We start from the raw sequence: 21,814 nt of genomic DNA on the forward strand, positions 1-21,814 counted from the left end.
AAAAATTTGATTAATACGAATATTTTCGTGCTCAAAGCTAAAATTAAATTATTTTTAAGAATGTTATTTTTTATATTTTGATAAAATTATTAAAATATAATTTTTTTTATGAAAATATCACACAAATAAATAGTCATAAATCATTATCACATAATTGTGTGATGGCTATTGATTTCGCTCTCGAGAGTAGAACTCAAATTTTATTTTTGAATAAGACATTATTGTAAGAGAGCACAATTCTTAAAGATAAAATGGATAAAAATAACAATTTTCATTAAAATTAAAAATGCTACAAAAATTTAAATGCTTTAATCATTTGGCTTATTTTATACTCTTTCTGTCTATAAAAAATAATCATATTTAATTTTTTTATTTTATCTAAAATTATTACTTACATTTAAAAGATTAAAGAGAATTAACTTTTTTTTTTAATTATATCCTTTATCTCTATAAAATATAATAAATATTTATATAATTTTTTAAAATTAATATTACTATCTCATTCTTAATTAAACTAGCTGTTTGTCACGTTAATATTCATTTCTTTAAATTTCTAAGAAAAGATATTAAGTAAATTACTAATATTTTTTTATGAAAAGAAGATTATTTAATCATTTTCTTAATTACCGTGAAAACTTTAAATATGATTATTATTTGTGGACGAAGGAAGTAATAGATTGAAGGATAAAGTTCAAGGAAAAAAAAATGTTCAATTTGTATATAGGTATGATATAGAAAATAAAATTGAAAAATAAAAGAAATTTTGAAAAAATATATGAAGTTAAAATAAATTAAACATAATCTTAAAATTTCATCCAAATACATGCGTTAAATTCATTGTCAATACAACTTCGATTTGATATTTTAGACTTAGAATTTGAATAAGCTAAAACAAATTGGTTTAGTTTAAAAGCACAGTCTTATAACTTTTTTTTTTATTGCTCATTCAGTATTGTTTTACAAGTTGCAGCACATAATTTTTAATAATTTTATATTATAAATTTATTTTTCAAAATTATTGACTTTTTAAAGAAAATTTTATCAATACATAACACAGTCATGTTGAAACTTTATTTTTCAAGATAAATTGTTAATGAAAAAATTTTAAATGATAGTTATTGTATATGCAAACAGAGAAATGTATTAATTCTTCAATGATTTTTTTTTTTTAAAAAAAATTGGAATAAACCCAATTCAAATTGCAAATAGAAAAAAAAAAAAAAAAGAATAATATCCATTAGAGAAACTATGGTGTCATTTAAGGTATGAGATCCTTTGAATTCAAGTATACCTTGGGAATAAAATGCCAGGGGACAATGATGATCAGTGGGAGCACTCATAGCACTTAGACTTGTCTGCAGGAGGAAGAAAGACTTGTCCTGCAGGAGGAAGAAAGTGAGAGAAAAAAGAAAGGGGTAGAAGTGGAAACACATCAAGAATAAAGATGGAAAAAGTATACAAGGAAGGGGAGAAAAGGACATAGGACCACTATTCCTAAGCAGTATTGCTTTCTTGCTTCAGCTTTTATATATTACATAGATACGGACAACTGAAAATGTTGAGCAAAACTTTTAACTTCCAGTATGCTGAAAATGCCTATGCCTATCTAGTTAAAAAAAGAAAAAAGAAAAGCTTATATCTATGTATGTACTCTTTACTGCCTGTGCCACATATTTCCATGCCCTCAAACCACAAGTCCAGTCGATGACCCAGAATTGCTGTGACCACCAAAAAGATTTGAGCTAGTCAGCTCCTCAAGTTTGCCACCATCTAAAATGAATACTCGTTTAGCCATCATAACTGTTTCCAACCGATGAGCAATCACAAGCACCTATTCACATATAAACCTAGTTAAATACATGTTCAAGCCGAAAAAAAAAAAAAGGGCAGCGAAAACATTAATGCTTCAACACAAAGCATGAAAAATCATGCTTAAGGTTTTAAATAAACAATTTACCCTTGCGCCAGGTGCAGCACCGAATTCAAGCTAATGAATGGCTCTGAATGTAACGACTGCTATGGTGATCTCATCAGATAAACTACATAATGACATTTTAATGTGAAATTCACAGTTTCTATTGTCTTCATGCCTCCCCCTTCCTCTCAGACGCTAGAAATCAACTAGGATTCAAATTCAAGATTAAGTTTCAAATGATGCATTAGAGAATTGGTTTCATTCCACTATAGACATCCATTATGATTACGAGTTTCTCATCAGATAAACAAACTGTAGGTAGGTAGCAGATTGTTGATACTAGAATGTTTGCACATGCATGGACAGGTCATTTTGGCTATAATATAGAAGGGTTGATTTTGGAAGAAGCATCGCTCAAAACCGGAGTTAGCAGATACAACATGCATAGACATCTGTGTGTCATGATCTGACTTAGACTTGGCTTAGTACTTAATTACTTATGATAATACTGCCATAACAGTATACCACAAAACTGAATCAGAGTCTTTACAGTGGTTGCTACATCTATTCCTCAGCAATGAAGAAGTACCAAGGAAGAAAACTGTATGTTAAGCAGATAGAATGAGCAGTGATCCTTACAGTATGATTTTCCATTAAATGCTGCACAGCTTGCCTCACTAATAACTCAGACCTGCTATCTAGAGCAGAAGTTGCCTCATCCAAAATCAGTATGGAAGAATCCTGATAGAGTGCCCTTGCAATAGCTACTCTGTGTATTTAAGTAAACGAAACAAGAGGAATAACGTTATTCTGAAAGTCAACTAGTCAACTGGTTGTATTAGACCAACTGGCAATTCATATGTATCAGAGATAGAATCAAGAGTTTGGATTAGAAGTTTCACCTTTGTTTTTGGCCACCGCTTAAACTTGACCCCCTTGGTCCAATATATGTTTTGTACCCTTTGGGAAGCATTCTAATAAATTCATCAGCATTTGCAATTCTTGCTGCCGCCTCGACCTTCTCCGTGTCTATTTCTGTCATCAGATCCCTATATCCAATGTTTTCAGCAACCGTTCCAGAAAAAAGTGACTGCAAAAACAAAAAGTTGGTTAAATGAACCACTTGGAGCTAATTCAAAGAATTACCAATTTACCATGTGTGTTCAACCACTGCATTTTCAAAAACATTTTTCATTACCAACCACCCCGAGCTATCATTACAACGAAATACACAAAAAATTTCAGTAGAACTTCAAAAATTGCAAGTCAAAGCTGGAAGCTTTCAAAGTCAACAGAACCAGCAGCACCATGTGTGTGATTGAAAACAAATATCCAGCTACTCTAGGTGCAGAAGTTTTTTTTACTTCTTACATATGAAAGATTAATAATGATAAGGAAAAAACAAAGAAAGAAAGGAACTCTGAGCAATTCCCACTTGAAACAAAAGAACTACCTGTTTCTCATTAAAATTGGCATCATCATGTTGAATAAAAGATATTGACTTCAAATCCATGCATCAAAGCTCCCCTCCTTTTTTTTTTAAATTTATTTTTCTCTTTTGGGAGAAGAAAAAGGGGTATTTAAAAAAAAATATTCAGAAAAGTTCAAAAGTTGCTCACTATATCTTGAGAAACCAAACCAACATGCCTCCTCAAACTTTCCAACCGGATGTTTTGAATATTTTGGTCATCAACAAGTATACAACCTGTTGACATGGGAGGATCAGACAATTGCATACTGTACTACTGTGAAAAGAGAGAGTTTTACAGCCAAACATTAAATGGTAAAATGATTATATTGGTTTAGAAATGAGTGACATTGTAAATTATGGCTCACCAGATAAAGGATCATAAAGTCGAAGAAGCAATTTAACAAGGGTTGTCTTTCCTCCTCCAGATGGGCCAACCAGAGCTACTGTCTCTCCAGCTTTAATATGAAGGTTCAATGAGTTCAAAACAAAAGGCCTATTGTCACCATACTTAAATGAGATATCACAAAATTTGATATCTCCTGTAACATTGGCCAGATCAACAGCATCTGGTTTCTCAATCACCTATATTAAGGAGTGAATTAATTTGAGATCACAACCAAACAAATAATAACTTACAGAAATAATGACTAACCATAACATAAATAAACAAAAGTGGCAACTTCCACCAAGATGTTCCGGCATTTATTGTACATTTAAAAATGACTACCTGAACTACATATTTCATCAGCAACTGCCAACTGCTAAATAAATGTATTAGTATCTTGACAACACATGATGCAGTTTTTAGAATGTGCAGTATCAGCATGGCCATGTAAAGCATGAGAGCTTTATGGACGTTCAAGAACTCGTAAAACGGAAGCGAAAACAAAAGTAAGAACACACACACACACACACACACACACACACACATACACACACAAAATAATGAGTAAAATTGTTTGAGTATTATGCATACCGACATATTTTTTTTTTTTTTTGGTTGCAGTAAGAAGCCAACAGTTTAAATATACTTCAACCACATAAAATTTCTGAAAACACAAAGATGTCAGAAATAAAACAAATAACACAATTAATTAGGCATAAAAGAAGGCTTAAATATCTCATGCAAGCAGGTATGTAACAGGCACTCAATTCAGTTGGAGATGGCAGGAAGTTTACTTCAGGGGAAAAAGAAATAAACTATAAAAATTAAAGTGAAAAAAAGAAATTCAAAGGACAATTTTCCTTTGATAAAGCAGCGATTTACCTTAGATTTAAAACTGATCAAATCAAACAACCGTTCAATAGCTGGTTCCCCTTGCTTCCACTCATTGTATGCTTTTCCAACATCCTGCACATTTCTTCAAATTCAGATATATTACTTTAAGACAGATCTAAAATAGACTGAGCACAATAACTCATAACCAAAAATTACCAGAAAGTTATCAGCATCTTATTAAAAATTATAAATGAACTTTTTCATCTAGTCATTGGAAAAATCCATATAAGAAGAGAACAATAAATTCCTCTTTGAATAATCTTCTGAATAGATGTTACCTGGATTGGCTCAATCAAGAAAACCAAAGATGTTACAAAAGAAACCAAGCTACAGCCATCAAAACAACCACGCGAAATCACCAGTGATCCACAACAAAGAGTAAATAATGCTCCAAAATAAATAATCTGTATGATCTGGGGGATAAGCGCCTTCATTTTCTTCTTTTTAAGATGTTCAGATAGGTCAGCATAAGCAAGCCTTTGAAACCTGGCACTCTCACATAGCTCTGCATTGTTTGCTTTCACAAAAACAATGGCTGGGAGGACCTACAACATAGAAAACACAAATGAAAAAATGTACTGGCCAACGAGAATTGACAAAAGAGGTGTTAACAAGAAGAAACATGCATAATAAATTTATAGAGTATATCCACTGGTTGTGTGTCTGTGCATGCATATGTGAGAGATTTCCACCTATATTAAATAATAGGATACCAGAAATAACACAAACAAAGAAGTTCACACTAATAACGAATGTATTTGAGAATAGGGTATGAGTTAAGCAATCCAAGAACCATATCAAATAGAGATTTTGGGTGATGAAATGGGTTATAGAATGAACCTCATTCAGGTGAGCTGAAAGAGTTGCAATGCTAAGATGTGCCTTCTTTGATATCTTACGAAGCCTTTCACCAAGATATGCAATAACAAGAGCCATACATGGTATTACCTACAGCAAGCAGGCAAAATTCAAGACCCAAGATCATATATATAGACACGCACATACATAGTAGCTGCAAAATTAATCCCTTACCGTGGCTGAAATCAGGGATAGGACAGGGCTGATAGCCCACATCTGTGTTGCCATAGCTGATAACTGCAGAGCGCTAGGCACAGTGGTCTGTGATGAATATTAACTGTTAGAACAAAAGCATATTCACTTTGTTGGGACAAGCTTTAACCAAGCCACAATCACCAAAATTGAATTACTTGTCCAAAAAAATAGCAATTAGTAACAACAGATTCCACTTATGTACGGGGTTTATACAAACAACTTCTATACCCGTTTAACGATTAGATTTGTAGTTTTTGGCCGTCAATAAACACATACAATATTTGGGGGCATAAGCTTGTTCCTAAAATAATCCTAACCCTTCCAAAAACCCAAAAATAAACACTTGCTCTTGCATCCATATACACAAATAAATTACTCACATTGAGAAGCGCATACAAAGTGTCAGCAACATCCGCAGCTTCAGCAGTAATTCTGTAAGCAATATCACCAGTTGAAACCCCACTCCCTCCCTCAAAAAACCCCAATTCCCTATGCAAAACCCTCTCGAAAGCATGAACCCTGATCTTATAACCAGCATTAAGCGCTGCCTCCCACAAAAGCGCATGCTGCCAGTACGTGGCAATCAGCTTGGCCAATAAGAGAGCAGCGAGCACCAGCCCCTCATTCCTGAGTGCAACGACATCGACTTTCCCAATGGTTGCGGAGAATTTCCCAAACTTTGGGACGAGGTTGGTAAGGGAGAGAACAGAGACGAAGCTGCATAGCCAGCCAAGAAGGATGAGCTTGTGCTGGGAAAGAACATAGGGTCTGATTGTGGAAAGAGAGTGGAATGTGTGGGAAATTGGATTCGGTTTGGGATTTTGTTGGGTGAAAGGGAGGAGAGAGGGAAGGTTGGAGGAATTGAGGGGTTTGAGTTGGGTGTTTGAAGGGAGTTTGAGAATAGGGTTATGGGTTCTGGAAATGGGAGGAGAGGAAAGGGGCTTTGGTTTGAGGTGGAAGAGACGAAGACGAGGGAAAGGAGTTTTCGGTTGAATCTGAAGGGACAATGCTTTCATATTGGAGTTGGAGCGAGAAGACACTAGACTCGAGAGGGAAAACGACGATTGCGCTGTTATACAGTTGATCAAACGAAATGTCGTTTCTCTCCTGTCGTCTCCTGTGATTCCTTTGCCGTTTAATCAAAAGACGAGTTCCATTATTTTATTATTATTATTTTTATCCTTCTAGCTCGATATTCCGACAAGAAAGAGATTTTCAGCGGATAAAAAAGCAGCGGAGACACTTACAGTAACAGAGCTCGGATATGGAGGCCGTAATGTCCTTGACCGTTGCATCCCGCCATTTCTTGTCTACCTGTTTCTCGAGAAACAACCACAGAAGCTTTAGCGTCTCGAAATGCAGGAGAACTTCCTCTGATTTTTGTTCTTCATGGACTGGTTCTTGCAGCGTCGCTTTTCCCTTTCTTCCACAAATTTGTTTGCTGTAAGTGAAGAATCACTGAACTTTTATTGTCTTTTTAGACTTTGTTGCGTTTATTCAATGCTTTCGCTGTAAACAGAGGGAGATATTGGGCTGGTGAATTGCAAGAGTGTTATTGTGAAAAGAGATTTTCGTGGCGTGGTAAAGGCGGAAATGTTTGGGCAGTTAACTAGCGGCCTTGAAGCGTCTTGGAGCAAGCTCAAAGGAGAAGATTTTAACTTGTCTTTTCATGGACCTTGTCTTCCTCAACTCGATGTTCTTTTTTTTTTTTTTTTTTTTAAATGGCTTCCCACTGGAAATTTGACAGGTCTTCTTCTCCGGGGACCTTCATAGTTTTGTCATTTAGCAACTCAATTTGTGTCGTGGATGTTAAATACATTGCAAGTAACCAAAGTCTGCTTTGGGAGACAGATTATGCATTGGCTGATTCTTAAGTTGATATTGATTTGATACTTTCGTGAATCCAACTGAATGTCTACATGGTTAATTGTAAATCCCTTTTTATCAGATGTACAGGATGTAACTTTCTTATTTTTATGTGAGACTGTTCTAAAAATCTGATCCTTGAAAAAGCTTTCTAATTTCTTGTTTATTTACAGAGGAAAGAGAGAAACCAGAATTGTTGGCAGAATCTCCTGCAAGGAGGAAGAGAATTGCTCAGGATTCTGGGAAAACAGAGCAGCAGGTATGTATGGTTGCTACTTGATATGGGTTTATATTCTGATTTTATTGTAGCTTCCCAGGGAGGTAGGGGAGTTCTGTACTTTTTTCTACTTGTAAATATTAGCTCTTCCCATGGAATTTAAAGTGTGCCTATGGTATTAATATTAGGTGAGTCAACTTGTTGCTCAACTATTCCAAATGCGTGTTCGTATGAAGAATCTGATGGGCGTAATGGAGGGTATTCCTGCTCTGAGTAATCTTGAGAATGCACTTAAAGCTGAGCAGAAGGTATGCGTGCGGTCACATACATTCTTTTTTCTGTGTGCTTGTATTCAACTTGCAGTGCAATGCATGTTTTACTGTAAAGTTCATTGGTAAAGGATTGTTGCTGATTGGGTAGAATATGCTAATTAATTATAGATAGGATAGAATGTGAATGCTGTTCAGTTCTTTTATCTTGACCCACTGCTATTAAAACCTTATTATTGCTTAAATCCATTATAGAGCTGGGAAATTTAGAACCTATATCTTGATACTTGTCTTCAGTCCGACACTAAGTTTGATTTTCTTCTTACACCAGAATAGATGTTGGCCCTTTAGTGGCAGACGACTGTTGGCCCTTACAGGACCATCAATGTGCGCAAAGCTCTATCAAGGCTAACACTTAGAAACCATTAATAGTTCCAAGGCTTTTGCCATCGTCAAAATTAGATGAGTTCAACTTCTGATCAACAACATTTTTGTCTGACATGAGAAAATGGAACGTCTTTATTTCTATAACGTAGCTTAGAAAAGAATATAGATTAGTGGATTATAAAGGACACTGTAGACACTAGAGTCTTCCCTCATAGGTAACATGCAATGCTGGTTTTAACGTATTTGAGTACTAGGCAATGGGCGTTGGAAGCATCAGTTTTCCTGATTTAGTTGGGTTAGCCTTTCAGAGGGTAGTGATATCTTTAGAGTCAGATTAGGGAGAATGAAAGGAAAATTTCTGATCTCCCTTGCATGGCATTCCTTTCATTGAGATAATGAATAACAGGAACAAATTGAGCAGAATTTCAACCTTACGTGTTCAAGTCATTTTATGCGCATAATAATTTATTTGTTTTTCATATTTTTTGGATTTCTTTTTGTAATCATTGGCATCTAAAATACCATCATCACATAAATTATCTTGTTTTTTAGGAAGAAGTTTTATGGAACTTGTGAACTTTTCCACTCTTTCTGTTTTGTTAAACTTATGCATCTTCTCTGCAATTTTTGGTATGCTAATGGGCCATAATAACTCGCTGGGTTATGTATTCTGTATGCAAGTGTATACATATTGCATATTTAGATTGCTTTATGCATGTGCTATAGCATAATCATTTGATGTTTTGGGTTTTCTCCTGGATAAGGCTCCTCCTGGTACTGCAAGAAGGAAGAGGAGGTCAGAATCAAGGAGGCAATTTGCAGACTCAGCATCATCAAGGCCAAGTCCTCGTGGTTTTGGGTCAAGAAATTAAGAGCTTAAGGTGGTGGGCTCTGGAACCATGAGTTCAAGCCAGCAGATCATAGACCTCAAATTTGTTACCTGCTTACGAATATCTCTACTATAAAGGTAGAGTTAAATGTTCCTTAAGCTATGATAACTCATTATCTTGCCATGTTTATTAACTATTAAGACCATGAATTTTGCCAGTCACCATAAACCGATACCATGTATTAATGTCTGTAAGTTGTTTAGGAATTCAACTGTATCATTGAGAAACAAAAACAGTAGATTTGTAACTGGTTGTTCAAGACTATGTAGCTTAAGATAATTTATGATTTTTTTAGAGCCAGTTTCTGTGGTTCTTAATGTTGTGCTTGATGATTAGTAACTATGCAAATCCAATCATTGATCAAAGAAGCCAAGCACCACTGTAATTATGCAAGAGAGCTTATTTCGCACGAGCTTTCAGCCATCTGATCAAGCAATTTCACTTGATCAGATGGATGTTATCTCATGTGCATGGTGTGCATCTGCGCACCAAATCATTCCATTCTACAAATACGATACAAATGTCTAGGAAACAGTTATTTCCAACAGATTTTCCTTGAAGTTCTAAACAGAGAGTCGTTGAGACCCATAAAACAATAACTACCTCTTAGCGTTTTGACATGACACTTGTAGAAACTAAATTATTTAAAAGCCAAGTTTTGTAGGTCTCTTTTTTTTTTTTTTTCCTCTCTCTTTTTCTTGGACAAATAAAGAAAGACACAAACCTTGGTAAAGAAGACTTTTGAAGTGAAAGAAAAATGGCAACAAATGTAGGTTCAGAAACCTCAACATTTCCTCCTGCTGATGTTGACAAAGAATTGCATCCTGGCCATAACAAGAAGATTGAAGTTGATTCTGTATCATCTGATATTGCTACTTCAAAGCATCTCAAGGTAATTAAAAAAGCAAAAACGCATATTCTCTGCCTTGCTTTTCTTTTCTTTATTTTTGACTTTTTAATATTTAGAATTCTCTCTGGTTTTATTATGTTCATACCAACATATTATACTTTCATCATTTGCATGGATATTTACAACGTTGGCATTTGAGATGCTTTGATATATGTCTTTGCTGTCAATAATCTCAAAAATAGTTTTATATCTCTAACAAATTGATTCCTTATAAATTTAATTATTTATCTTTTATATAAATTTTAAAATTAAATGAAGATATAATAAAAAGATATATTTAATAGTATTAATAACGTTATAACTTCGATACTTTTCAAAGTACTAGATATTGATATTAAAATTATATTTTAAATATATTTTAATAGTATTTTATAATTTATTTTTATATTTGTTTTAATTCACCACTAATTGTGATTACTCCAAAATATGCCCAAGATAGAAAGTGAATAAAAATCATAATTCAGTTTTACTACAATTGAGATGAATAGACTATGGAAAGTATTTGTTGTGTAGATTATCAGATCATAAATAAATAACAAAAACAAAAAAAAATTATCATATATGCATATACGTTCACTATGGATCTTTAGATTTCATGAGTTGCTAAATAAAACATAACTAATGAGTTTTAATTTAGTGGTATTAAAATTGTCTCTACGTAAACAAATACATCTCCTTTTTTCGTTCATACACTATTTCTGATCTTCTGTTTTTGTACTGCTAAGTGCTAATGTTCTTCAATTTCTGAGCAGATTTTGCAGCATACTCTTGCATGGCAATGGTGTTATATATAAACTTTTAATTTTCATTTTGTAGGAACAAGAAGAGGCTAAACAAAAGCAGAAGGAAAGGGACAAAAGGGATGCCATGCAGACGCTGAAAAAAACTATCTTAGTTTCAGCAGTCATTGCTGCTGTGGCCGGAGCAGCTTTTGCCATTACCAGAAAATTGAGAGAGAAGTGATCAACTTATTCTCCAACTGGCCTTCGATGGTGTCTGGCAAATTTTTTTTTATTAATATCTTCATTCTTTTTTTTTTTTTTCAAATTATTATGAGCTCATAGGCATTCACATTTCCACTTTATTATTGTTCCCCTAATTTAAATATGTTATAATAATGGAATGAAGCAATTTAGTAAATGGCAATTAATTTATGTGTTAATATTTAAAGAGAAAAAAAAAATCCTTATAAATGGTGCCAACCGTTACAATACGAGGAAAAAAAAGTCTAAATAAATAAATTTTAAAATTCACTCCAAAATGAAAAAGTAAAATGAAAACTATAAAATTAATTAATTAATTAAGAATAATGCATTTAATGTCCAAATTATTTCACCTGTCTATTTTTATTCATCCTCTAAGATTTTTCAAGGTAATTAATGAAGTAATTAAATTACATACTCTTTAATTTAGCGGATAAATTTTAATAATTATTTATGAATTTTTATAGTTATAATATTATAATTTTTTAACTTTAAAATGTAATATAAAATTTTTTAATTTTTAAATTTTACACATTAAAATTTTTCTATCTTCTAATTACTGATTTTTCAATTAGATGTTAATATAAATAGATTCAGCGTGGCGTTTAGTCAGCGTTTTTCTCTCATCTTTTATACAAAGCGTAAAATTATTATTTCTACATGTGAAAAATTATTTTCTCTATAAATAGGAGAAATATTTCATTTACACAGATTCAATTTACATATGACTTGAGAGAGGAAAAAGAAATACTAACTAAGTATCACATTAGAATTGTTAAATTAGTGTCGAACAGAAAAATGGGTGATTAGAAGTTAAGAGATTTTATTGTGTAAAATTTTAAAATTGAGGAGATTTTATATTACATTTTTAAGTTAATGAACTGTGGTATTACAATTATATAAGTTCATGGACGATTATTAAAATTTATTTTTAATTTAACTAAATTACTTTTTATCTTACATAGTTATTCCAATATCAATAATTCTATCTATATTAATGTGCCACTAAAAACCTTTTAAGGGAGAGGGTAGGTAGTGAGAAGATGAATTTTAAAAAATAATTATAGTAATTATGAGTAAAATTAAAAAAAAATAATTTAAAAAATACAGATAAAAATAAAATAAAAAAAATTAAAAGCAATAAATTACAGGTACCAAGTTGTCACATAATTGATCACTTATCACTAATTGAAAAAGCCACTAAATTTCAGGTACTTTTTTTTGTAATTTCCAGACATTTATATGTCGAGAAAAAGACTAAAAAACCCGCGCCCTCGCATTGCCATCGCCCATTGACTCTCTGTGTGCTCTTATCTTTCTCGAGGCAAGCTTCTCTGGACAATCGGGTAAGGCTCCGAACGCTAAATTTTCCTTTAATCACCGTTTGGTATCTGAGAAAACATCGAAATCTGAATTTCCTGTTTAAAATAGCTAATTAAGCCCTAACACAACTTTCTGTTCCGATCCATTTCTCGTCACTTTTGATAATTTCATATACAGAATATCTGAGATTTCATATGTTTTATATCATTTAGTTGGATTTCTTCTAGCCTATGGTTCGATGCCAGTGAAAGCGAGTTTGCAATTATGTTTGATGAGCATTTAAGCTATCTGTTTGATGTTATGCATGAAAGAGGGGCTAGGTTGAGATAGCTTTATGCTAAGAATTTATCTATATGGTGTGCTAGGCCCTGCCCCTTTCAGCTTCTTGTGTAAGAGTAGCCGGACAAGGGGTACTCATCAGCTTAATTGTCTGTGTTTTTATATTTGAATGAGCCCTTTTGTTTTAAAAGCAAAAAAAATTAAAATAAAAAAATCTGTTAGTTATTTGTATAGGCAGAAACAATCTTCCAAATAGAGCAAGGGAAGAGGAAAAATTATGATGGTATTTAAAAATCCTAGTTGGTAGAGGTGATTCATAAAATTGAATTAGGAGTCCATTCATAGCAGATCTGACTTCTGAAACTACTTTTAATAGATTTAATCTCATACACATTTGGAAAATATTGAGGTTTGACTTACTATGTCAATGTAAATATTGTTTGTGACTTTGTAGGGTATGGATACATCAAAACCTGCAATTTTTGTTAATGGAGGACTGTTGCCCATGCATGTGCGGAAGAGGGTCCGGACTGTCGTTCAGGTTATCGGATCTGATCGTGGAGCTGTAATAGGAAAATCAACAGATGACCAACAGCTTTCTGTTAAAGGCACCCCACCATCTGTTCCTCTTACAAATTTTGTTGAGGTTATTGGCATTGCTGACAGTGAAAAATCCATCCAAGCTGAAATATGGACCAACTTTGGGGACACATTTGGTAAGATTTTTTCTTCTGCATCATGTTTCTCCCTAAACTTGCTTTAAGTTAACTGGCTTGTCCCTTGCATTGCTTTTTCCAAAACAAATGTTTTTTGTGGCCTGTTCCTAACTGTTGAATTTTTTGAAGTGTTCATTCAAAATGATATTCATGCATACAAATTTGTAGCCTGGACTTGTATGCAAACACTACTCTGGTAACTTCTGATTGCTGTTTTACTGCATACTGCATGTTATGGGACTACTCATACTGACCAGCAGATGACTTACAAAAGTCCAATTATGTGGCCAGCAGATAACAATGAGTACTTGTATCCATAAGTGGGAAAAAAGTCTAATAACAATCAAACAACATTTGTTTGCTTCTTGGTGGCAATGCAAGTGATGTGTTTTAATGTTGAAATACTACTTGATCTTTGGGCATTTGCTTGTATTTTTCAGCTTATATAGGCTTCTGTAAATGCTTATAGTCTTCTTTTTTTTTTTTGGGCAGATACATATTCCTACAACCAGCTTTGTCAGCTTGCAAATGGTGAATGTCAGCTCTTGTTCCTCTGAGGTGTATTGGCTTTATTTGTAGTGAAGTTTTGAGGTGCTTTTGGTCCTCGATGTAACTAGATGTCGATGTCAATAAATTTGGCTAGTTTTGAATCTTTGGTTACTATTTTGGGTATTTCTTGAACCAATATTTTAGTTGCAAATTTGGCCCTTCAAAAACCTTATATTACTTTATAAACTTTCTTTCAAAGAGAGGCTTATAGTTTAATTAGGAAAAAAAAATTGTAATTAAGAATAAATTAGCATTTATTATTGTCTTTAATTTTGAGAGTTTTTCTTTCGTCGATCATATTCTAAAATACGAGAATAAAAATTTTCAATTTAATTTTTAGAATATATATATATATATATATATATCATTGTAACATTTTATTAATATGAAAATTTTAAAAATTTATTAATTTTAAAAAATAAAATCAATTTTCAATGATAATTTAAAATTTTAATTTTCAACTTGGTATACAGTGTAATTTTATATATAATTTATGTTCTTTTTCTTTTTCAAAATGATAATGGTTAAATTATTTGTTTGATGGTGTATAATTTATATTCTCATAATGATTTTAGTTGAATAATATAATAATTTTAAAAAAATTAATTTAAATAATAACATACAATTATTATTATTTCGAATTTATATAAAAATAAGCTCAATAATCATTATTTAAATTTTTTATCTAAATTTATATACATTTTATTGGAATAAGATAATAATGAAAATAATTTTAAAAAAATTAATTTAAATAATAATGTGCTATTACTATTATTTTGAATATATATGAAAATGAGTTTAATAATTATTATTTAAATATTATTATTTAAATTTTTAAATTTTTTATATATAATTAAATTAATATTATATATGTATATTTTAATATAAATATTTAATTTAAATATTATTAAGTTGATTCTTAAATGAGTTTGAATTTATATTAAATAAATTTTAAAAATAAATAAATAAATATAAGGTTATGAATATGTGAACAAATAGGAAACAGCTCAGACCGTTTTGGGCCTTTAGATTAGAATCAGAAAAGGGCACAGTGGCTTTCTCTATTGTCGCTCTATTCCAAAAGCTTAGGCCCGCGAAAAACCAAGAGCCGAAAGAGCTCTGCCAGAGGACTGGGAAAATTAGGGTTTTGTTCAGGAACGACCAAGTTACCTGATTCTCTGCTAGGTTTTTGCTAGACTTAGCATACCTAACCAGGTATTCTTTCTCTTTTTCATTGTTGTATTTTTTGCTGGTGTCATTGGGCCTCTTCTTCTCGTATTTCATTAATTGTTTCAAAATTTTGTATTGGGAGTCGAAATGATCTAATTAATTGATGGGTTTCAACTTTAACGGTTTGGGTTGTTTGGTTATATTGTCAATAGTATTGTGGGTGGTTTAGGCTGGAGTTTAATGTTTAATTATTTGTGGGTTCTGGGTGAAGCTGGTAGATTCATGTAATAAAGATGGGTTAAGTTTATGTTTGTTGGATTTTAATCTTATCCCTAGGCGGGATTATGAAGTGAAGAATTGGTTTACGGATTAGTTGTTATTTTGGAAGCACTTGTCTTACTTTAGAGCTGGAAAACTAGGATTTTATTGACTATTCCCTTTTATGCTATTTTAAAAAAAATAATACAACTCAACTCAACTAAGCCTTTATAAAAAAAATTTGGGGTCGGCTATATGGATTCGCTTTTTCCACTCTGAACGATTTTGAGTTAAATACTACTCTCCTCCAAGTCAATTTAGGTCTACCCCTTTTTTTCTTTCTATCCTCTAGCCTAATGTGCTCTACTTGTCTAACTGGAGCCTCCGTATGTCTACGCTTCACATGACCAAACCACCTCAATCTCCCTTCTCTCAACTTATCTTCAATTGGCACCACTCCTACCTTTTCTCTAATACTTTCGTTACGGACTTTATCTAGTCTAGTATGGCCACTCATCCACCTTAACATTCTCATCTCTGCAACTCTTATCTTAGATGCATGCGACTCTTTCAGTGCCCAACACTCACTACCATATAGCATAGTCGGTCGTATGGCTGTACGGTAAAATTTTCCTTTTAATTTATTGGGAATCTTACGATCACATAGAACTCCCGTGGCACGTCTCCACTTCAACCATCCGGCTTTAATCCTATGACTAACATCCTCCTCACATCCCCCATCTACTTGAAGGACTGAGCCTAGATATTTAAAGTGATTACTTTGGGACAGTGCCACTCCATTCAAACTAACTCCTTCCCTATCACCAGTTTGGCCTTCACTGAACTTGCAATGCATGTATTCTGTCTTCGTTCTACTTAACTTAAAACCCTTTGACTCTAGAGTACTTCTCCAAAGTTCTAGCTTCCTATTGACTCCTTCTCGTGTCTCATCTATCAGAACAATATCATCCGCAAACATCATGCACCAAGGAATACTCTCTTGTATATGTTTCGTCAGTTCATCTAAAACTAATGTAAAAAGGTAAGGGCTTATGGCTGATCCTTGGTGTAATCCAATTGAAATCGGAAAATCTCTTATGTCCCCTCCCACTGTGCGCACAATAGTAGTTGCTCCTTCATACATATCTTTCAATACTTGTATGTACCTAATAGATACCCTCTTTTGTTCTAATGCATTCCATAAGACCTCTCTTGGACCACTATCATAAGCCTTCTCCAAATCAATAAAAACCATTTGTAGATCTTTCTTCCCATCTCTATATTTCTCCATCAAGCTTCTAATGAGAAAGATCGCTTCCATAGTTGAACGACCAGGCATGAAACCAAATTGATTGAGAGAGATAGAAGTATCATGACGTAGTCGATACTCCACAACTCTCTCCCACAACTTCATAGTATGGCTCATGAGTTTAATTCCCCTATAGTTTGAGCAACTCTGTATGTCTCCCTTATTTTTTAAAATAGGTACTAAAATACTCTTCCTCCATTCATCAGGCATTTTCTTTGAGTTTAGAATCTTATTAAATAATTTAGTTAACCATGCCACTCCCATATCTCCCAAATACTTCCACACTTCAATTGGTATTTCATCGGGTCCACAGGCTTTACCTACTTTCATTCTCTTAAGTGCTTCCTTTACTTCTAAAGATCTAATTCTTCTAGTATAATTTAAAAAAAATAATGATAACAATAATAATTCTAATGTAGCTTATCTTGTTGTTTATAAGGAAAATGTGCACAGTACCTGGCCATAAATTATACGAATTGGATTTGGGTTGAAATCATTTAAGGAAAAAATGTTTGTGACTGAGGAGGGATCATTATGCCTAGTTAAACCTGTTTGTTTTATTTTCTTGTTAACTGAGTGAAGCAGTAGCATCAGAATTTGTCTCCCAGCTTGCTGTCTTGCTGTGTGTTAAAATTGTGCTTTGTAACGTCAATCACATTAGTTCAAATACTCATTTCTTATCTTTTGCTTTTGTCTTTTTTGCTTTTCTTTTTGGTGGATGCATTTTTCCAGACATATAGTTAAACAATCAACTGGCTGTTGTTTTTGGGCCACTGCCAGTATCAAAATTTCAAGAAATTTTCTGCTTCATTATATACATATATTTTTTCACCTGTTGAGCATCATCATCCTCTTGATTATCATTCGTAGTTCTCTCTTGCCTGTCTCTATAACTACTGTTGCTTTATCATATCCCGTAATTGATTATCATTCACATTGCAACTCCTTGGATCCATATCTTATGGAAAAAATTCAGTTGAGATTCTTATTCTGCAACTCCATTTGGCCTCTCATTTTGTTTCCACCTTTCCATACTTGTACTCTTCCTTCTGTGAATGCTTCTGGCTTCTGTGCTTCCTTCACAGTTGCCTTGCAAGCTTGTTTTCTTACACACATAAGATGCCGAGGACAAGAGGTAGTGCTGAGGCTGCTGATAAACCAGATGAACCTGAAAATCCTGTGGAATCTGAGGAGGGCGTTGACCTTGATGGTGACAATGAACAGGAGGAAGCAATGGAAGAAGAAGTTGAATACGAAGAAGTAGAGGAAGAGGAGGAAGTGGAGGAGATAGAGGAAGAGGAAGAGGTAGAAGAGGAGGTGGAAGAAGAGGAAGAAATTGAAGAGGGAGTGAATGAGGCTGATGCACAAAAAGGCTCTGAGAGTGAAGAGGAGGAAGATGAGGAAAAAAAGCATGCTGAACTTCTTGCACTTCCTCCTCATGGATCAGAGGTGTACCTTGGTGGTATTCCTCATAATGCCACTGAAGAAGATCTCAGGGGCTTTTGTGAATCTATAGGAGAAGTCACAGAAGTAAGTTATGCTGTCATTGTAAATTCCTTGTCTATGTTATTTATTTCGACAGACTAAATATGTGTATATGCTGAGAATAGGTAAGGATAATGAAGGGCAAAGATTCAGGTGAGGCCAAGGGGTATGCTTTTGTGACCTTCAGATCAAAGGAGTTAGCTTCCAAGGCTATTGAAGATCTGAACAATACTGAGCTTCAGGTATCAAAGTATTAGCCTGTCTTCCTATGAATGATGTTGGCAATGAATGCTATTTCAGCTATGTGCTGGAAATGCTACTTGTGTGCGTTTCATGCATAATTTCTTTTATGCATGAAGTCCTCTCTGACAATTTGGAAAATTACTTGAGCTTCTGAGTTCTGGTAGTTTGCCTTTCTTTTAACACCACTTCCTTTTTCTAGGGTAAAAAGATAAGATGTTCAACATCTCAAGCAAATCATCGGCTGTTTATTGGTAATGTTCCAAGAAACTGGGAAGAGGAAGATATGAAAAATGTTGTAATGAAGATTGGGCCAGGAGTAATTTCTGTGGAATTGTTGAAGGTTTGTGTGCTCTAAACTTCTACACTCACACATACATAGTTATGATCTTTCAAGTTGAATATTATTGCATTTTCATCATGGTGGTTCTTAAAGTTGCCTTGACATGTTGCTTATTAATTTCACCTCTTAATGGTAATAGGACCCACAGAACTCCAGCCGAAATCGTGGATTTGCTTTCATTGAGTATTATAATCATGCTTGTGCAGAATACTCAAGAAAAAAGATGTCAGACGCAAAATTTACACTTGATGATAATGCTCCAACAGTGAGCTGGGCTGACCCTAAAAATGCAGGATCTTCAGCTGCTTCTCAGGTCTTCATCTTATTTTTTAATTCTCATTTATCTTCTGTAATATTGTTTTTGCTTGGTCTGTCCTTGCATTAAAATGCAATGAAGCATAATGTGCTTGAAATGATTCTACTGTTGCTCATATTGCCTTCTTGGTATCTATGTGAATTACTATTTTCCGCCTGTAACTACCATTATTCTTTTTGTCATCTGGTTCATAGAGTTTGCTTGTGCTGTTGTATTAGGCAATGGAATATGTGTACTTGTGTGTTTTGTGCTTTGTGCCTATGGTGATTGCTTGTGGCCTGCAAATGGAAATAGAATTGATTGTGGATCATACCTTGGAATTGAAATATTGTGTTTTTTCCCTCCTCTAGTTAAAAAAAAAAAAAATGACATTTCTGCACTCTGGTGATTTCCTCCATGTAAGATGATTGTTTGTATCCGCAAGATATTGGCCTGATATTTCTTGTTTATTTTTTTGTTTTATTTGGAGAGGTTATTTAGTCATGATTTCCTACATTTTATACAGGTCAAGGCAGTGTATGTGAAGAACTTACCAAAAGACATTTCTCAGGATCGCCTAAGACAGCTGTTTGAACGGCATGGAAAAGTTATAAAAGTGGTTCTCCCTCCTGCAAAAGCTGGGCATGAAAAGAGCAGATTTGGTTTTGTGCACTTTGCAGAGAGATCCAGTGCCATGAAGGCATTGAAGAACACTGAGAAATATGAAATTGATGGTATTTTTCTCTCATTTTTATTATCTTTCTGTATTTGCTGATAAACCATCATGGTTCATTTGAATTAGTTCTTCTCTGGTTGACAGGCCAAGTTTTGGACTGCTCCCTTGCTAAGCCTCAAGCAGATCAGAAGTCTTCTGGAGGGACAAATTTGCAGAAGTCTGTCTTGCATCCAACCTTCCCACCCCGTCTTGGATATGGTTTAGTTGGGGGAACCTATGGTGCCCTTGGTGCAGGATATGGTGCTGCTGGCTTTGCTCAAGTAAGAGGATATTCTATACCTGCCTCACTCCCTCCCTCTCTCTCTCTCTCTCTCTCTCTCTCATATATATGTGCATGCATTTTTGAGTTGGTCTGGGAGTTATCAACACAAATTTTGAGTTGGTCTTTTTTTCTCTTTGGGGTAATACTAAGGAGTTGTGGACGAAAATAGTGCCTTATTTATTTATTTGAAGATGGAGAAAGTGACTAGTGGTCATTCCTATTACTATCAATAATTGGTATTATGGTCCCACAAAGTTCAAAGTTCGCATACTTTTCATCTATGGTCAAGATATGTACTTGAGAAGGATTAGTTTGTTCTCTTTGTTGGGAGGTTTACATTGTGTATACAGAAATTTTTGTTGCATCTATTTGCTAATACATATGGGAAAATCCTGCAGCAAGTGATCTATGGTAGGGGACCAACTCCTGCTGGTATGGCAATGATGCCGATGCTTTTACCTGATGGAAGGATTGGATATGTCTTGTAAGTGCCATTTTCTATATTTGTCCAGAGAAAGTCATGCTTTGTGTGTGTGTGTGTCTGCGTGCACATGCATGTGTGCTCCTTTTAATATCCCATGTGATTTGCATGTCTGCTCATTTTAAATCTCTTCGTATCATTTGGCTGTGTGATCATCGTCCTTCATTCAGTATTTGTTTGTTCAACTGTCTTTCATCACTCTGACATGATTGACATGCCCATAATGTTCAGAATACCGGTCTCTGTCTCTGTCTCTGTCTCTCTCTCTTTTTTGGTAGGGGGGATTGTATTCTTATGTATATGGTTTTCATGCGTATGTATTTTTGAAATGGGAATTTGAAAATGTGGATGAAAGCCCGCCCTTAGACTCTATTAGGCCTTGTTATGTCCAGAGCACAAATATGTCGATTAAACTTATTACATTAGTAGAAAGATGTTCATTGACAGGACCTGCCAGCTGAGTAATTTTCTGGCTACCAGATCTCATTTACTTGTTTCCTGTGTTTTACAATTTCATTCTTCTTTAGTTCTGGAGAATTATTTACTGCAAGCCATTTAATGTTGTTATTTTGGCTATAGGCAACAGCCTGGAATGCAACCACACACCCCTCCACCACAGCCTCGGGCTGGTAGGGGTGGTGGTGCTGGTAGCTCAAGCGGTGGAAGACGTGGCAATGACAGTAACCGTGGACGCAGCCGGTATAACCCATACTAATGTGATTGTCTTTTATTACAAGTGCAGAAGGAAAGAGGAAATTTTCCTTCTTTTGACTATTGAATAAAGGCTATCTGGTCGATGAAGTGTGCTTTCTACATATTATTAGATCCTAAAAGCCCTGCAATGAATTTAAGCTGTAGGCAGATGTGCTAAAAGGCAAAGGCTCTTGCACAGCTCAATCCATTTGCCTTTCGGTTTCAGGCTGGAGCTTGCTGGATAGTAGCCTGTCAATTAGTCTGTGAAGGTTAAATTGTACCTTTGTTAACTGATAGCTTGTTTGTGCCAAGACAGTCGATGATAATTAATTTTTATAATATTGGTTAAAGTAAGTTTTGATTCCTATTTTAGCTTGGATCAATGTCCTTAATCATGTTCTTGAACTTACATATATTTGATTGCTTTTGCATGAA

At 34.1% G+C, this 21,814-nt stretch overlaps 3 protein-coding genes and 1 long non-coding RNA gene across 7 annotated transcripts; 3 read left to right on the plus strand and 1 right to left on the minus strand.

Annotated features, from left to right (window-relative positions):
* Positions 1-1,416: 1,416 nt before the first annotated feature.
* Positions 1,417-6,803, minus strand: LOC110640248 (ABC transporter B family member 29, chloroplastic). Its single transcript, XM_021791480.2, has 10 exons — positions 6,099-6,803; positions 5,698-5,784; positions 5,506-5,613; positions 4,944-5,210; positions 4,654-4,737; positions 3,752-3,968; positions 3,535-3,620; positions 2,818-3,005; positions 2,555-2,684; positions 1,417-1,831 (listed from the first exon to the last, which is right to left on the minus strand). Exons 1-10 carry the CDS (start codon positions 6,732-6,734, stop codon positions 1,685-1,687), a joined length of 1,950 nt encoding a protein of 649 aa, XP_021647172.2. The 5' UTR covers positions 6,735-6,803; the 3' UTR covers positions 1,417-1,684.
* A 105-nt stretch (positions 6,804-6,908) lies between these two features.
* On the plus strand, positions 6,909-11,403 carry LOC110640249 (uncharacterized). Of its 3 annotated transcripts, XR_009148981.1 has the most exons (7): positions 6,909-7,161; positions 7,238-7,379; positions 7,466-7,647; positions 7,758-7,843; positions 7,990-8,109; positions 9,222-10,239; positions 11,074-11,403. It is a non-coding gene; the product is annotated as an uncharacterized LOC110640249 (long non-coding RNA). The 3 variants fall into 3 exon arrangements; XR_009148983.1 differs by having other exon boundaries at positions 6,910-7,161; positions 7,238-7,640; XR_009148982.1 differs by having other exon boundaries at positions 6,915-7,161; positions 7,238-7,843; positions 9,222-9,424; positions 10,121-10,239.
* A 1,034-nt stretch (positions 11,404-12,437) lies between these two features.
* On the plus strand, positions 12,438-14,209 carry LOC110640231 (replication protein A 14 kDa subunit B). Its single transcript, XM_058147415.1, has 3 exons — positions 12,438-12,586; positions 13,297-13,558; positions 14,051-14,209. The coding sequence occupies exons 2-3, from the start codon at positions 13,300-13,302 to the stop codon at positions 14,113-14,115; spliced, it is 324 nt and encodes a 107-aa protein (XP_058003398.1). The 5' UTR covers positions 12,438-12,586; positions 13,297-13,299; the 3' UTR covers positions 14,116-14,209.
* Positions 14,210-15,158: 949 nt separating this feature from the next.
* Positions 15,159-21,751, plus strand: LOC110640228 (heterogeneous nuclear ribonucleoprotein Q). Of its 2 annotated transcripts, none has more exons than XM_021791457.2 (9): positions 15,159-15,322; positions 17,930-18,374; positions 18,455-18,571; positions 18,772-18,912; positions 19,052-19,225; positions 19,734-19,941; positions 20,028-20,203; positions 20,604-20,689; positions 21,266-21,751. In XM_021791457.2, exons 2-9 carry the CDS (start codon positions 17,964-17,966, stop codon positions 21,399-21,401), a joined length of 1,449 nt encoding a protein of 482 aa, XP_021647149.1. In that variant the 5' UTR covers positions 15,159-15,322; positions 17,930-17,963; the 3' UTR covers positions 21,402-21,751. The 2 variants fall into 2 exon arrangements, with proteins under 2 accessions (XP_021647149.1, XP_058003399.1); XM_058147416.1 differs by having other exon boundaries at positions 15,160-15,322; positions 17,577-18,374.
* Positions 21,752-21,814: the final 63 nt, after the last annotated feature.

The sequence above is a fragment of the Hevea brasiliensis genome, chromosome 5, assembly GCF_030052815.1.
Source record: "Hevea brasiliensis isolate MT/VB/25A 57/8 chromosome 5, ASM3005281v1, whole genome shotgun sequence".
In the NCBI taxonomy this organism is placed as follows: Eukaryota; Viridiplantae; Streptophyta; class Magnoliopsida; order Malpighiales; family Euphorbiaceae; genus Hevea; species Hevea brasiliensis.

Coding starts and splice junctions, on each gene's coding strand:
- LOC110640248 (XM_021791480.2), bottom strand. CDS start 6,734: ATGAAAGCATTGTCCCTTCAGATTCAACCGAAAACTCCTTTCCCTCGT. Junction 2,685..2,817: donor AGCGGTGGCCAAAAACAAAG/GTGAAACTTCTA, acceptor TTAAATACACAG/AGTAGCTATTGCAAGGGCAC. Junction 1,832..2,554: donor ATTTAATGGAAAATCATACT/GTAAGGATCACT, acceptor ATATGTGAATAG/GTGCTTGTGATTGCTCATCG.
- LOC110640231 (XM_058147415.1), top strand. CDS start 13,300: ATGGATACATCAAAACCTGCAATTTTTGTTAATGGAGGACTGTTGCCC. Junction 13,559..14,050: donor CAACTTTGGGGACACATTTG/GTAAGATTTTTT, acceptor TTTTTTGGGCAG/ATACATATTCCTACAACCAG.
- LOC110640228 (XM_021791457.2), top strand. CDS start 17,964: ATGCCGAGGACAAGAGGTAGTGCTGAGGCTGCTGATAAACCAGATGAA. Junction 18,572..18,771: donor TGAACAATACTGAGCTTCAG/GTATCAAAGTAT, acceptor TCCTTTTTCTAG/GGTAAAAAGATAAGATGTTC. Junction 20,204..20,603: donor GTGCTGCTGGCTTTGCTCAA/GTAAGAGGATAT, acceptor AAAATCCTGCAG/CAAGTGATCTATGGTAGGGG.